The sequence below is a fragment of the Vigna unguiculata genome, chromosome 9, assembly GCF_037176805.1.
Source record: "Vigna unguiculata cultivar grain cowpea cultivar isolate G323 ecotype 2 chromosome 9, ASM3717680v1, whole genome shotgun sequence".
In the NCBI taxonomy this organism is placed as follows: Eukaryota; Viridiplantae; Streptophyta; class Magnoliopsida; order Fabales; family Fabaceae; genus Vigna; species Vigna unguiculata.
Genome location: NC_140800.1, coordinates 2,105,242 through 2,122,365, shown reverse-complemented (window position 1 = coordinate 2,122,365; position 17,124 = coordinate 2,105,242). Strand labels below are relative to the sequence as shown.

General features: G+C 33.1%; 1 protein-coding gene across 1 annotated transcript; it reads left to right on the top strand.

Annotated features, from left to right (window-relative positions):
• The first annotated feature begins 1,499 nt into the window (after nt 1-1,499).
• Nucleotides 1,500-14,068, top strand: LOC114162846 (villin-4-like). The gene is made up of 24 exons (XM_028046826.2): nt 1,500-1,859; nt 3,415-3,518; nt 3,672-3,771; nt 4,198-4,266; nt 4,387-4,623; nt 4,751-4,928; nt 5,024-5,156; nt 5,974-6,139; nt 6,234-6,381; nt 6,526-6,626; nt 7,398-7,553; nt 8,130-8,198; nt 8,293-8,361; nt 8,461-8,598; nt 8,717-8,845; nt 9,931-10,078; nt 10,202-10,212; nt 10,980-11,120; nt 11,293-11,418; nt 11,497-11,562; nt 12,586-12,922; nt 13,042-13,244; nt 13,373-13,542; nt 13,656-14,068. Exons 2-23 carry the CDS (start codon nt 3,463-3,465, stop codon nt 13,484-13,486), a joined length of 2,895 nt encoding a protein of 964 aa, XP_027902627.1. The 5' UTR covers nt 1,500-1,859; nt 3,415-3,462; the 3' UTR covers nt 13,487-13,542; nt 13,656-14,068.
• Nucleotides 14,069-17,124: the final 3,056 nt, after the last annotated feature.

Here is a 17,124-nt window from a genome sequence, read left to right as displayed (position 1 = left end):
AAGTTTTAAAATGTGAACACATAAAATCCTTTTTATATATTGTTAGAGATGTTATAGATAAATCATTAATTTAATTTACTTCAAATTCATCTAATTTATAAATCAATTGAGTTATTTCACTTTATTTTATAGTTATAAAATAATTTATTTTTATAAAGTTATGTAAATTTGATATTTATAAAAAATATGTACCGATTCAAGAATTTAAAAATTTACTTTAACATTTATATATACATTTTAGTTTGATAAAAATACTTTATTTAATCATGCTTAAATATTAATTAACTATAAATTTTTCAAATGTTTAATTATTAAGTTTTAAGTATTTGCTATGGAATATAAGAAATCACATTAGTTAATATTAGTTAAATAATTTAGTTAACATATATTTAACTATGACACTTTAAAAACCGAACTTTCTCTTCTAGATTGTATTTATTGAAATTTGATATGAAAAAGGTAATCATTCAAAATAAAGTCTTAATTAAATGAATAATTACTTTAGATGGTATTATTAAATAAAGTGAAATGATTGGAGATTTATTTCTATTTGGCACTACATACATTTTTTTTTCATACATTTATTTAACACTAAATGAATGCATCTAAAAATATGATTTTGTTGCGTGTAACACATGGGTCAACAAAATTTATTCAACGGTTTCAAATCTTGTTTTCCATGTATTTTTTATTTTATTTTATAAATACTGTCAACTTTTAAAATGTTCTTTAATTTTGGTTGTTCTTCCTAAACCTAATAACTTGTACAAAAAATCAACCACATCTCATATGATATAAACAAAGTGCTCCATTCGATTTATAATAAAAATAAATAAATTTAGGAGAGAATAAAAGGAAAAGAATTTCATATTTTTCTTCCTAAAATTAAATTTTCCCATTTTATTTATTTTTTAACACTAAAATAAAAAGTCATAGTTTTTTGACTTTTTTTTTTTTTACTGTAATGCCATCAGAACATAATTAGCACATTATTGTCTTTATCTAAACCACCTCAACTTCCAATGTTTAAACTAATTATATGCATTTAATTACTATCTAACTCGATACCACTACATAAAAAAAAAATCACTTATTTTAGGAAAAGTTCAAATTTCACCAACAGTAACACAGTGCTAAAAATCGCGTTCAAGAGCAGAAATGCGACAAAGTAACACCTGAAACACAGACTGTGGAAACAGCAACAAAGACAACAATCACCATTACAATACCAAGCTTTTTATTTTTCTTCCTTGTCCCACAAAGTAATTATTCAACTTACTTGTGTGACGAGTCAGAAACAGAAACCAAAAAACAATTAAAAAGAGGAGATTATTAATTTATTAATTATTTAATTTGGATGCTGGAAAAGAAAAATATTAAAAACTCAGTTTTACAGTTCATGTGTGTGGTGTAGTGTGGGGTTGGGGTTATGTTGCCGTTAGTGATAAGCACGCCTGGCATTTCATCATTCCCTCGCTTTCTCTCTCTCACACCTCATTTGTTTGCTTTTTTGATTTTTTCTTCACTTTCTTTTCTTTTTCCCCTAAATATTCTTTCTCTCTCTAAATTTCTTCCTTCTTTTCTTCTTCTTCTTCAGTCCCCACTTTCCTCTTCTCACTTTCCGCCACCTTCTTTTTTCCTCCCATTTTCTGCAGCCGCTAAAACCCTCCAATTCTGCGCATCTTATTGGATCTGTGCCTCCTGTTCATTCCGATTCATTCACTATTTTTTTCTTAAATTGTTTTTTCAATTTCGCGATTCCAGTTTTCTCAGCTTGAGGTCGTGCTTTTTCTTAGTTGTTTTTTTTTTTGTTACGACGAAATCGATTGGTGTTGTATCTCTGCTTCTTCTTTCTCCAGGTATGAAGCTCCTTGAATCCGTTTTCGTTACTTTGGTTTTCAGTGACAGTGTTTGTGTTTGATTTTTATTTATTTTTACTCTGCTCGGTTTTCGATCTGTTTCTGATTGGTCTGAAGTGCGATTGAACTTGATTTTCCTGAATCGGATTTGCCGTTTTCTCTCTCTTGTTTTTCGGATGCCGAAAAATTTGTATGCCTGCATGCCTCTGTGTGTTTCTTTATTTATTATTGTTATTATTATTTTTCAAATTCATAGATATTGATATTCGAGATTTTGGGGAATGGAACGACATCGCAGGGAAGTGTTTGAGCGTTTTTAGCGTCATCGTGTTTTCGGGATCAGTCAAGTGATAGTGTGGCGTATTATTTTTTGGTATACGTGTCAGCTACTACCTAGGGATACGGGTAGTTTCTTTGTGCTTTATTGTTACTGCGGTGGCGTTTTGTCGAATGGGTATCTGTCATGGGAGTGTGCATATCGTGGCAGGCGGATGCGGTGGGGTGTGTCGTCTACGAGGAGGGTTCCGGGATTTTGGTTTCTTTCTCTTGTTTTGACAAAATTCTACATTGGATGCCTTTGTTTCTGAAGCTGCTTTGGCGTTGGATCAGTTATCCTATGTGGTTTATATATTTTATTAGGGAGAGTGATAGTATGATGAGTTTATCTTGACCATTCATTCTTATTTGGATGATCGAAATTGATTTTAATTAAATTTATTCTATGTAAGATTGAATGGTGGGTATTAGCTCATTTCACCACTTCCTCTCTCTGTCTGTATTCTTGTTTGATATTATCAGGCAATTATTTCAGAATAGTAGAATTGCTAATGGCAATTCTCCTCGAATTAGTGAAATTTTGCTCAGTGCAGTGCAAAGGCTGTTTTGGTTGCAAAAGTGAGGATGTATGTGTTTTCTTCGTGTACGTATCACATAACTTAAACTTGTATCAATTGATGGCTATCAAAATATTAGCGCTATTAAATAGGTATGCAGGATTGACATAGTGACACAAGATGCATTTTTCTGTTATGCTATTGTCTGTTTTTAAGAAACTTCTATGAAAAGGCATTTGTACTTATTGAAAGTGCAATTTCTTACCTGCTTGTGAACAACCCGAAGGCAGTGTCTAGTTGCTGACAATGACATGCTTAAGAATGTGTACCTTTTCTTATTCTTTCGTTGTGATACATCTTTCTTAACTTGTAAACATGTATTTAGGTAAATAAGCTCTTTATTTACTTGGAATTCCTAATGGTAGAGGGAACTAAATATCTAACAGCTACAATTTGCCGTGCCTGCTCTTTCCCTTTTCTTTTATTGCTTATCGCCAGCAAATCAGTTACTGGTTCTGATCTTGTGTATAAACTATTCCGATTGCTGAGAAACTTCTATACTGTTTGAATAAGTAGTTGTAGTGCCTGAACTTCTTTGTTGAAATTGTTTAGGGAAGCATTCGCACTTCCTTTTTCATCCTCTATTGTCAGAGCTTCGGAAAATTGTTACTTTGATCTCACATTTCTAACCACTCATTATATTATTTATGGTTTCTTTTCAGGGCAATTTTTTTTTTTTCAATATTTACTCTAGCTACTAGAAGAGTATTATGGCAGTTTCCATGAGAGATCTGGATCCAGCTTTTCAGGGAGCTGGACAAAAGGCGTATCCTGCTTCTTGATTACATATTGTGCTTTTCACTATTTATCAAATTTTCGTATGTAGAAGATTTGTTCAAGGTTTCTGCCATGTTTTTTCAATTTGATGCTTTGGTGCTGGATCTGTACCCAGTGCATTATTTTCCTTAACCATGTACAGGGGACTTGAGATATGGCGTATTGAGAATTTTAATCCAGTTCCTGTTCCAAAATCCTCTTATGGGAAATTTTTCACTGGTGACTCCTATGTGATCTTAAAGGTCAGCCATTTTGAAATTGCTTATTCATTCTTGCAATGCTATACTCATCTTGGTATATTCTATTTTAGGAAGTTACTATTTCTGTTTATTTTATTGTATTGTATGAACATTTTAATTTAAAAATAATTTTTGTTGGGGCATGACAAACACAATATTGTTATGTAATGACATGTGGATCAATTCCGTCTTCATTTTTCTTTGGAAAACATTGATTCAGATCTCTTCATATTATTCAGTAGAACTTATTTTGGCTACATTAGTTGCTTGTGCTTACTGCATTGTATATGAAACAATTTTTCACTGGTATGAATATTATTTTATTTCTGATACTTTGTTTGTATGCAACTGCTTCAAAAAGTTGCATTGCATATGAATCAGTTTTTAACTAGTATGAATATTATTTTGTTTCTGATACTTTGTTTGTAGACAACTGCATCAAAAAGTGGTGCTTTGCGCCACGACGTCCATTACTGGCTTGGTAAAGACACCAGTCAGGTAACATTTTTCTTTTATATATATATATATATATATATGTATATACACACACACACACACACACACACACACTTTTCTGGTTTAAAGCTAGTTGTACTAATGAGTGTAAATTTAAAACAGGATGAAGCTGGTGCTGCAGCCATCAAAACAGTTGAGCTGGATGCAGCTCTTGGAGGACGTGCTGTTCAGTATCGTGAAGTGCAAGGCCATGAAACTGAAAAGTTCCTGTCTTATTTCAAACCATGTATTATCCCTCAAGAAGGTGGAGTTGCTTCTGGTTTCAAACATCCCGAGGCTGAAAAGCATAAGACACGGTTGTTTGTATGCAGGGGAAAACATGTTGTACATGTCAAAGAGGCAAGTTTGAGATTATTCCTTTGCCATGGAGGTTCAAGTGTTTGTCTTTGTTTTCATTGAATGAGATGCATGAATATATAGAGACATTGTTTTCTTCTTGTTGAGTAACAATTTATGCTGGTTATAGGTTCCATTTGCTAGAGCTTCACTGAATCATGATGATATTTTTGTTCTGGATACCGAATCAAAAATTTTCCAATTTAATGGTTCCAATTCATCAATTCAAGAAAGGGCTAAAGCTTTGGAAGTTGTACAGTATATTAAGGATACCTACCATGATGGAAAATGTGATGTAGCTGCTGTTGGTAAGTGAACAAATATATTTTGATGCTTTAAAATTTAAAGGTTATTACTGATTATTATGAATTGAATGAATATCTATACTCGCACTTCCATGTAGAGGATGGAAAGTTGATGGCTGATCCTGAAACTGGTGAATTCTGGGGTTTCTTTGGGGGATTTGCTCCTCTTCCAAGAAAAACAGCTGGTGATGATGATAAGCCTACTGATTCTCGCCCTCCGAAGCTGCTCTGGTAATATGTTATTTCTGTTTTATCCCTAGTAATTTGTTCTTTTTTTTAACTTGCAGTCTGTTCCATTTTTTTTAGTTAAAATGTCATTTGGATGAAGATAATTGATGCTTACATGTTATTTAGTCTTCTCCTTCCCTCTATTGTTTTTGGGTAATTTTTTTGTAACACTCTTTAATTTTTAGTATCTTAGAGTTTGAAAAGGTGTAAATGGAACGCCCCCTTCCTCTCCTCCAAATGAGACTCCCCTTATTTCACACTTTGACCGTAAAACCCTGATGTCAAGTAAACTTCTAAGAAGTAAGGTTGTAATGACACGCACGTGCAGAGGATACCCATTAAAATATTTTTTAACGTCTAATAATATGATCAAATGAAAATCTTAAACAGTTCCTAGGAAAAACCTGGTTAGTTTTCAGATTTGTGGTATTGCTTGAGGTTTAAACTTGTTTTGTTGTTGTAAGATTTACTCACGTGACATTTCCTGATTCCTATGATCTTTTGATGGTTTTCTTGATGCAAGTGGTTTTGCACACATAAATACGAAGTCATACATATTTTATCTGCCTTTAAGGTTGATTTTATCCACACGTGGCACAAAGTTGAAGGATCAAAGAAGAATCTACCCATGTTTTAATGCATTTGCGATTTGTGAGACCGTATTTTAATCTATTGTTAATACTTGCAAATCTGCAACACTTTTGGTCTAAATGAGATAATACTGAGAGTTTTAAAAGTAATATTAATTATTTGACAGTACACTGATGGAATTCATCTGGTGTATTAAATTCTATTTCTGACGAGACTATCAATTTTGCAGCATTGAAAAGGGACAGGCAGAACCTGTGGAGGCTGCTGATTCTTTGAAAAGAGAATTACTAGACACAAATAAATGCTATATTCTTGATTGTGGGTTTGAAGTGTTTGTCTGGATGGGTAGAAATACTTCTCTTGATGAAAGAAAAAGTGCAAGTGGAGTGGCAGATGTAACCCATTTCTTTAATAGTATCATTTAACATTTTGCTATAAGGTTTAGTTTTGGTGGAAGTTTTGATTATTGTTGCATTTCACCCAAAACAGGAGTTAGTCAGCGGCATTGATAAACTGAAACCCCAAATAATTCGTGTGATAGAAGGATTTGAAACAGTAATGTTCAGGTCCAAATTTGATTCTTGGCCTCAGACAACTGATGTAACAGTATCTGAAGATGGCCGTGGCAAAGTAGCTGGTAAGTGTTAAGTAATGTTACAGCTATTAGCTTATTGCGCCTAAAGTGATCCTTTTTACAATAAATTTTGTCATCAGCAGCATCATTGATAATGTTATAATAATATATTTCAATTTTTTCCCCTTATTGCTTTTGACTTTGTAGCTCTTCTAAAACGCCAAGGAGTAAATGTGAAGGGTTTGCTGAAAACGGATCCAGTGAGGGAAGAACCTCAACCCCACATTGATTGCACAGGGCATTTGCAGGTACTCTGCTAGTTGCAAATCATCTCTCAAAACTGATATTTCTTGATGTAACTTTAATTTGATCAGTTTCTTAATGGTTTTATATCGTTTAATTTATATTTGCTAATGTGAGAATTTATTAGAACTATTGTGAGATCCTTGAAAGCACTATCGCTAATCTAGAAGAGAAGCAGAATACCCAGTGGTTCTGTACAAAAGAGCTTCATTCTATCATACATCTGGAATATGTTAAACTTTGACTACATGATATTCATATTGAAATAAATAAGTAACTTCTTGATATCCTCTTTAAAAAAGTGAATTTAAGATTATGAAAATGAGTTAGTGTAGTATTGGAAGCATACCACTTCATATGCAAATTAGAATGTATACACATGATTATCAAAATCGAGTGTTGAAAACGTATGAATTTATGTTCCCATAATTTGCTCGAGTTAAATCATAAGCAAACTTGATTTTGGAGCAGGATCTGTTGGCTCGCTGCAAACTCAGTTATCTCAACCAAACTTGCGAGCTTGCCATTGAGTTGGCGAGTTCAAAGGGGTATTTTTTTAAACGAAAATGGTGCCATTGATTGTTGTTTTTGTGTGTGAATAAACAAAACTCAAGACTATTAGGGTTTGTTCTTCTCCTCCTCTACTGCTTGCAGTTTAGGGTTCCTTTATACTTCTCTTTATTAGGGTGAAGAGGTGATTTGGTGTGATACAGTTCTAAACGTTACTTTTTTTCTTCTGTTTGTTGACAATAGTTTACTTTACTCTAACTGCACAGGTTTGGCGCGTGAACGGTCAGGAAAAGATTCTTCTTCAAGCTTCAGATCAGTCAAAATTTTATAGTGGAGATTGCTACATCTTTCAGTATACATATCCTGGAGAGGATAAAGAAGATTGTCTTATTGGAACGTGGATTGGAAAGAATAGTGTTGAGGTAAAATATTTATTATTTGATTCCAGTTCCACTTATATGTGATTTTATTATCAAATAGACAAATAATCCGATGGCAAAATGCTCACATATAGACTGTAGCTGAAAGATACAGTAGCAGTTAAATTAATCTGCACGCCTCTTTATGTTTAGGGTATTCTTAGATTGGTCCCTATAGTTCAAAACTATAATTAGGTCCATATATTATTTATTCTTTCGATTGAATCTGTGTTTGGAACCTAACAAATTATTGTTTTCAGTGGTCCTGTTGAAAATTTATATTACCTCATTTGTCATTTTAAATCGTAGGGACTTTAAGAAATGTAAACATCTCATGCTTTTATGAGAGATAGTCCTAGACAGGAATCAATAATTCTCAAAGTATTGAAGTCTGTGGATTAATTTAATCTATATTTTATAAATATGGCTATACTATTTGCAACACTGATAACTGTTCTAGGACTAGAAAATGTTAAATAAATGCATATGAAATTTGTTTCAGTCTTGCTATATATTTGCCTTTGGAGTCTTGTGAATCTATTGCCTGCATTGTTTACAAGCTCTTTTAGTCAAAAACAGGAAGAACAAGCTTCAGCTAACTCATTGGCAAGCAAAATGGTTGAGTCAATGAAGTTTCTTGCTTGCCAGGTAATTTTCTGTAAATTGTCCTTTTCTTTTAGCAGAGATATATTTGTGCTCATTTCTGTCTTTACTGATATTGTACATGTCTAATTAACTGTAGGCTCGTATATATGAAGGCAATGAACCAGTTCAATTTCATTCTATCCTTCAAAGCTTCATTGTTTTTAAGGTTCATTTTACTCTTCTTTCTTTTGGGAACTGAATTACTCTTGTTAGTGAGTGTGTGTAAATTACTGACCATATTACTTTTCTTTCCTTTAATTATTAGGGTGGGCTTGGTGAAGGATACAAGGGTTACATTGCTGGAAAGGAAATTCCTGATGAGACATACAATGAAAATGGTGTTGCATTGTTCCGCATCCAAGGCTCTGGACCAGATAATATGCAAGCGATACAAGTTGAACCAGTATGCCCTGATTTCTCTTTGTAGTAGTGCTATATATTCAGCAATACACACGTTCGAATGAACATGTTTATTTATATTATTCATTTTTTCTTTTTTTTCATATTCTTTCATAAACCAGGTTGCGTCTTCCTTGAATTCCTCTTACTGTTACATACTTCATAATGGGCCAGCTGTCTTTACTTGGTCTGGAAACTCTACAAGCGCAGAAGACCAGGAACTTGTTGAGAGGATGCTGGATTTGATAAAGGTTTGTTATTTACAAAGATATATGTTATAGTCATAGAAATCAAATCCTATATAATCAGAAATATCTAGATTATATATGTATTATCTGGAACATTTTTATTTATTCCCACATTGGAGGATATAAAATCTTTTGTAATTATTATATTGATTCTGTATTCTCAATATAAATAAACCATCAGTGTTATCTCATGAACACGATTTCAGCCCATGTCTCTATCTTCGCTATAATTTAACATGATATTAGAGTTTATTTTAGTAAGGTTTGCTGGACTTATTGTACCATTTGCTATTGGACCACTCACAACTATCTACAGTCCTAGGTATGAGAGTTTTGTTGTAGATCCCACATTGTCTAAAGATGGCTAAATTATAGTATAGGAGTGGCTACAAATCTTTCTTTGCAAATTGGTTTTGTAAGGTTGAGTTAGGTTCTTAATCTACTTTCTGCGTATATAATTAGTGAGAAAATTGTGATGCATTTATACCAACTCTTGGAAGTTAAGTTATATTGATACTAAAAAAATATTATATTAGCCTACTCATCTATGTGAAATTTAAGTTTCTAAACTTTCAAAATTTTTAAAGGGATTAATTGACTAAATTACTCTTCCTACCCTGATAAATGCTTAAGGAAAGCCTTTTATCTCTTTGTGATTCTCAACATCATTGGCAATTAGTTTCCGATCTTTCAACTTCAAGATTTTGAAGGATGAAATGCTGATTTCAGGTTTAGTTTCAAAGCTCAGAAATGTTTAAAACTTTATTTCATTTTCTAAATATACTAAACCAATAATAGGATGTTCTAAACTAGTTGCTAGTGACATTAAACGTTTCATTGAGGAAATATGTCCCTAGGAGGGTTGTTTCTAGTTTCTCACTTTCACCATAGGGTATGTTTACCTTAAAATGGACTACAATGTAGCATATTTTATCTCATAAGGAAAGAGAGTGTAGCTTTTAAAATCAGAGAGGGTGACAGTGTGTAACTGTGGGATTTTTGAAGGGAGGAGAGTATAATTTTCCTTCACATTAAATATATTTTTTATCTGTTTATCTGGTTCTTATATATGTTACCAATTTCTGCAGCCAAATTTACAATCCAAACCACAGAGGGAAGGTTCTGAATCTGAACAGTTTTGGGATTTGTTAGGCGGAAAATCAGAATATCCCAGTCAGAAGATCCTTAGAGAGGCTGAAAGTGATCCTCACCTTTTTTCTTGTCACTTCTCAAAAGGTAAGACAAAGTTTTTTGCTTGCTAAACTGATATTTATCTGTGTTTCCCATCCCCCTTCTGAAGGCAAAGAGCTGACTTGCTTTTGATGGTTTTCTTCCAATACCTGACTGGGAAATGTGCAGGAAATTTAAAGGTGAGTGTAAGCACTGATCTTAAGCTCTAGTTTCTGCATACATGTTTTTGGAATTTATGGAGATTGAATGGTGTATTAAGGTGCATTAAACTAGAACTTCATACCTTGCCTCAAAAAATATATTATTTATAACTTGTCTAGTCGCTTTGTCATAAGTAAAAGCTTAGTGACAATTTTCATAAACACAAGCGACACATTATTTCTATTAAAATAGATGCTAGGTTGATCAGCCTGATACTGTTGGAAAATGTAAGCAATAAGACCCAGACAGGGATTAAATACAGTTTGAAATACACAAACTCTGAGAAAAGTGATTAGTGATGATATCAATGAATGATCAGTATGAAAATTGGGGAGCATTGCTACTGTTACAAAAGTAAGAGTTGAAGATGAAAATGTAAAGACAAGTTTATGAAATTGCAGCAAATGTAATTCGAAGTCAAATTTACATTACTAGTTGTATAATGAGCACTTGAGCAGCAAAATAGAGCAAATACTTCAAACCAACGTAAATATAAAATTTTAGGGAGTTAGTACATATGCTTGATCACTTCAAAGTGGTTCACATTTCCTTTAGAATGTGTTCTGGCGAAGGTTGAGTCTGGCCAATGAGCTATTGAACACTTTTTTGATACCTCAGCTTATATTAGAAGCACATTCATGAATTCTTTAGGGTTAATTTACTCGAGTGGGCTGTGCTACTTATGAAGATAAATTACTTGGATTATTTTCTGCTAAAATGCATTAATCCCAAGCAATATTTTCAGGTGACAGAAGTATACAACTTCTCCCAGGATGATTTGATGACAGAAGACATTTTCATCTTGGATTGTCATTCGGAAATCTTTGTCTGGGTTGGACAGCAGGTTGACTCCAAAAGTAGATTGCAGGCTCTAACAATTGGGGAGGTATGACTGGTTTTACTGGAAGCCATCAACATGCACTATAATTTAGTGGATAGTGTTTTGAAGACTTCGATATGTATCATTAGAAAAGTGTTAGGTTTTGCTTAAGCATTCTTGTGTCTTAAACATCACATGTCATGCGCTGATTTATTGACTTCTTTTTGATTTTGAACAGAAATTTCTTGAGCATGATTTTCTTCTAGAAAAGTTATCTCGTGTAGCTCCAGTATATGTTATCATGGAAGGGAGTGAGCCACCTTTTTTCACACGCTTCTTTAAATGGGATTCTGCAAAATCTGCAGTAAGTTCTCATGTAATATTGATATGACTACTGGTCGTTTTAAAATCCTGACTATTGGCAATTCATTTTACTTTGCAGATGCTGGGAAACTCATTCCAAAGGAAGCTAACGCTTGTGAAAAGTGGGGGTGCTCCCCTTTTGGATGTAAGGCACATTCCCCCTGCCCCCCTCTTACAATAACTAATTACCAATTAAATGTTCCTTGCTTAAAATATTTATTCAAACTCCAAAAGTCAATTTTTCACTATTATTAACTTGTTAGAAAAACAGGGAATGGTATTCTGGTTCAACTTAAAATGGATTTTTCGTGACCCCTTTTATGTAGTAAATTATTGTTGGCATAATAACACATTCAATTTTAAGGATCCATGATAACTGCTGCTAATTTAGGTTTTGTGGAAAACGTTGTAGTCAATACAATGTAGTCATTTTGCATATTCAGTGCCTATCATATAAATAAATTAAATTCATAAGGGTCGTAAAAAATGTTGTAGTAGTTCCACTAGAAAAAAAGAACAGAAAAAATTATTTTTATGAAAGACTGTTTCTTTTCTGCAGCTAATTATAGCCCAATCTTATATTTTACCTATTAGAAATTCTATACATACTTTCCTAATGCTACATAATAAATGTAGGATGTTTGGAAAGATTAGAGTTAGGTGGGTTGTTTGTTTGGAAAATAAAAATCACAGGTTTATCAAAGTGTATGCTTATAAAGAAAATAAAAATCACAGGTGTATGCTTATAAAAAAATTATTAATCTATGTATATCTACTGTTTATGGAAGGAAAGATGATTTGATTAATGATTGGGTGGGTCAATTGTCTGACACCAATATCGCCCCCAAGATTTGAAATGAAAGATTCAGCCAGTTCCGGTTGAGCTACACATGCTTGAGAAAATATAACATTATTTTAATTTTGGGACATGTGTATTCTGCTCCTTGATTAAGTATGGATACAAGCTTGAGTGGTTTTCAGATCTACTTATTTCATGATATAGATGTAATGTAACTAGTTTGGATTTTTACCTCTGATCTTACTGATGTACTTGATGTTTTAATCCGCTCTGCCTTGCTACTTTGGAGGGAAAAATACTTCAGTGTATTTTTGTTTCTGTTTGCATTTTTTTTTTCTTTTTGGTTGTTGAACACCTTGTATATTTCAGAAACCCAAACGGAGAACACCGGTATCTTATGGGGGAAGGTCAAGTAGTGTGCCAGATAAATCCCAGCAGCGTTCATCCCGCAGCATGTCTGTCAGTCCTGATCGTGTTCGTGTGAGGGGCAGGTCTCCAGCCTTTAATGCTCTGGCAGCTACTTTCGAGAATCCTAATGCTAGGAACCTTTCAACCCCGCCTCCAGTAGTTAGGAAGCTCTATCCAAAATCCGTGACACCAGATTCTGCAATACTGGCACCAAAATCTGCAGCCATAGCTGCACTTAGTTCTTCTTTTGAACAGCCACCTTCAGCACGTGAAACTATGATACCTCGGTCACTTAAAGGTAAACAATAGATAAGATAATTAAACGTCCCTCTCCCTCTCCTGCTTTGAGTAATTCTTTTAGTGTTATAATTTACTTAAAAATATGCTTTCTGTTTATTTGGTTGTTGCAATGTGAAGTGAGTCCAGTAATGCCTAAATCAAACCCTGATAAAATTGACAAGGAGAATTCTGTGGGCACTAGAGTTGAATCTCTTACCATACAGGAAGATGTGAAAGAGAATGAAGTTGAAGATGAGGAAGGGCTTGTGATTCATCCGTATGAACGCCTTAAAATAACAGCGACAGACCCTGTAACAAGTATTGATGTGACTAAGCGCGAGGTATAAGGGATTATCTGGCTATAAAATCTCTTCCCTAGTTTTTCATCCTTTTGTTGTTTACTTTATTCTTTGTAGTTGCAATTAAAAAATAATTTTTATTTCATTTTTTTGTGCTATGATGTATACAGACTTATCTATCATCTGCGGAGTTCAAAGAGAAATTTGCGATGACCAAGGATGCCTTTTACAAGTTGCCCAAATGGAAACAAAACAAACTCAAAATGGCTGTTCAGTTATTCTGATTCTTGAAAGTTTACTTAGCCTTCTGTCAGCTCCATGCAGTTTATTTAAGTTGCAGGTAGAAGAAATTTTGATTATAAAGTTTTAGTTATTCTTTCTTTGGTTGACATTTTTGTGTTTACTTCTGGTAGTGTTTGTCTTAGACCTTAAAGGAGTTATTCTGTTTTGCAGTGAGGAACTAAACATGTGGAAGTAAAAGGGGACAGCATCAGTGTATTTTTTAGCATAGCTGCATCTGCTCCCAAAAAACTTTTCATGAAGAGAAACTAGAGATTTTCCACCTCTCTCCCATCTCTTTCCAATGGTTTGAATGTTTAGGGTTATTTCTTTGTTGAGTTAGCGTGTGGCATTAATTTTATAGGCCAGAGTTTGTTTGTGAGCTTGCTTTTATTTTGTTATTTTTGGGGTCTCATGTTAGTCTTCATTTTATTTTTTAATTTAAATTGTTTTGGTAACGCAATCTGGGTTGCAAATTCGGTCTACTTAGGTTGTATTGATATTGAGGATGAAGTGTGTACAGTGAGTGTAACAATCAGTCAACTCGTAATTTGTTTTGGAAATAAAGTGTGATTCTTTTTTGTCAATTGCACTTTCGAACCAGATTCCCTCAGCTTAATAATATACTTGTAACAAGTTAACTTGCATTGTAAATTTATCTGGTATTATAGTAGCTTTAGACTTGATGTTCAATCTCATATATACAGTCCAATTTCCTTATTTCCCGCAATTAATCTAAATTCCTCAGTTTGACTAATCTTACTACGGACTCAATTACATTTCATGAGTTTTAAATGAATAAAAGTGCCCTAAGCTCACACAGAAAGAAAAGTACTTCCTGATTTCAGGGGATTAGAAACTTGACTCGATCAAATAATTGTTGGAACATGAACCTTCCGTTTTTGTTATTTACACCAATCCCCATTTTTATTGTCAACTTTTTTTTCCAGTAGCGCTTTTATACTTGAGTTTTTTTTTTTTTTTTTTCTGTCGAAAGTTAAAACAAGGATAACTTCAGAACTTAAACTCTTGAAGTCATACGTTTTGAAGAGAAAAGAAAAAGAGACATTTTTGAAACTCGGATAAGGTGTCGAGCGTCTGTCTCGTCTACTCTTTCATTTTCTTTTTATCATATTGTTCCATTTTCTTAGAGTTATCCTTTGAGTTGTCCTACCCGTATTGTTTTTCTCTCCAAAAGTTAAGCAGTGATGAATTTTGGGTATAAGGATAGGTGCTGCTATGAGGAAGGAGGAGAGCAACCAAACTGTAAGGGTTGCCCGTTTCGACTTTCTAAGGTATACCAACAACTCATAATAAAGCTTTTGGCATTCTGTTAGCATTGGTAAATTCTTAGAAATTCAATATTAGATTATATTGTATTTAAAGGTCGGTTACACAATAAAAAGTTAAAAAATTGGAAATAAATATAAAAAATATTGAGATTATATTTTGTGGTCTATGTTTGAACATTTATGTCATTAATAGATGATAATAGCTTAGGTGTACCTAGTTGCATGATTTCGAAAGAAGATCACTATTCCTTAGACTCACTTAGACATCCTAAGGAAGAGGTCACCTTTGGAAGAAAAAGTTACCAAAGGTGTAGTTGCTTTGATAATATTGAGACATGGACAAAATTTAGTGGATCGGAGACATATCCATTAACTTCGAATGATATATCTTTCTCGTAATTTATTTCATTTTAAATTTGCTTATTAAACTTATGTATGACAAATGTATTCTTACTCTGACCATGATAAATTTCTTTGGATATTGGATATGAGATATCTCAAGATGTGGGATGTATTGAAATGTTTTAATGTTTTTTTAATCACGAGTAAGTGTCAATTGAAGAGGTCTTGCTAAACGTGTAGAGAAAATAAAGTTTCCACGACCGTGATTATATGAAATAATAATAGTGAATAATAATAAAAAATAATTCTAACAATATAAATATAAAATAATTTTTTTCAATAATAATAGTAAAAATAGTTGACTTCATTCAAACAAAAAGTAGTTCTTCGAATATTATTTATTTATTTTAATTAATATTGTTTGATAAATAATTCTTATCTATATTGTGACATCTAGAAAATTATGTTTTAAGAGTGACAATATTTTAAACAAATGAGATCTTATTATATTTAATAATAAAAAGTTTACATATAAATATAAATTTCATAAAATGATTTTATTAATTAGTAAACACTTTATCTCACTAAAAACACTTTTTAAGAACTTTTTGTTCTAAAGTTTTTCATTATAAATTCATCTTTTTCGAAGATCGGAGGTCGCTAGAGTAATTCTTGTGGTAAGTTCTTTACATCTTTACGATTAATTTCCTCAATTGAGTAAGTTGATTTTTTATTCTTTTTTCTGGTCAATTATTCTTGTGCATGCATGTGAGCAACTATAGCTCATATGTGACTTCTAAGTTTTCATTGTGGGTTTCTATTGATCAGTAGTTCTAATGATGTGTCCTGATCATGTCTCTGATGTTCATAGGTTGAGTTGTGCATTTTAATAGCTGGAACGGAGATTTGATACTCCTTAAGTTGTTTGAGTTTTCTTACAAGTAAAGGGAGGGGAGTTAATAGTTTTTAGAGTGAGTGAGTTGGATGTTGCATGCTTGTGGTTTACCTGAATTTGATGATTTAACTGTTTTATTATGGTGAATTATTGATGTCTATGCTGGTATGTTGGATTTGTGATTAATCAAATTAAAATCTATATATATTATAATGTGGTGGCAATCGAGGAAAATGGAAATTTAGTCATTGATTCAGTTGATACTAACTATTTTGAATTAAAAATTGTTTTAAACCTGTAGTAGTAGAAGTACCAATTGGAACTATGAAACAAGTCCAGGTTGCTCAAGAACAAAAAATTTAAAGTACACATATATGGTGTGAGGTTAAGCGGTAGTCTTCACTGTTGAGCGCTAAAAAAGATGAACCCTCTGGGGTTGAGCGCTACCTAAGTAGCGCTGAACGCTAGGGACCTGTGCATGTCTTGGAGCATTTTAGCTCTAGGACGTTAAGTGGTGTCCTCTGGCGTTGAGCTCTAATTTTTACGAGGCATATGATGTTGAACACTAGCGTTGAGCACCAGATTGTCCTATTTTACTATTTTTATTTATTTGAAGGTCCTAAGTAGGCTTGAACTAGATTTCGTGGTTGTGATTGCTATAAATTGAATTGATTAGATGATTTAGCATGTGTTGTGATGGTGATTGAAAGGATTTCAAGGAGAAATTTTAAGTATTGGTATTTTAGTGTATGCACATAATGATTCAATATGGTGGTATCCTTTCTCTAATAACAACTCACACTTAAGTAGAGTAGAATATGTTATGTCGAAGAGAAGAAGGAGGTCTTAGCCACTGCACTTGATCATGTCCTAGTCACGAAGGTGATTTACCTTATGAATGGTTGGGTAATAACCCTTGAGGTCAAACTCTGCAGAAATTGAAAACTACTACGGGTATACACCACCAGTGAGTGTGATGTTAAATGTATGTACCCGAATAATCGAGTTTAGTGTCAATTGTTTTTATGTTTATATACATACCTGCATGTGTTATCATGTAACATGTTTATGGTTTTATATGAATACTTTTGTTTACATTAGCTTACTCTGTTTT

Coding starts and splice junctions, on each gene's coding strand:
- LOC114162846 (XM_028046826.2), top strand. CDS start 3,463: ATGGCAGTTTCCATGAGAGATCTGGATCCAGCTTTTCAGGGAGCTGGA. Junction 4,267..4,386: donor TTGGTAAAGACACCAGTCAG/GTAACATTTTTC, acceptor AATTTAAAACAG/GATGAAGCTGGTGCTGCAGC. Junction 11,419..11,496: donor GGGATTCTGCAAAATCTGCA/GTAAGTTCTCAT, acceptor TTTACTTTGCAG/ATGCTGGGAAACTCATTCCA.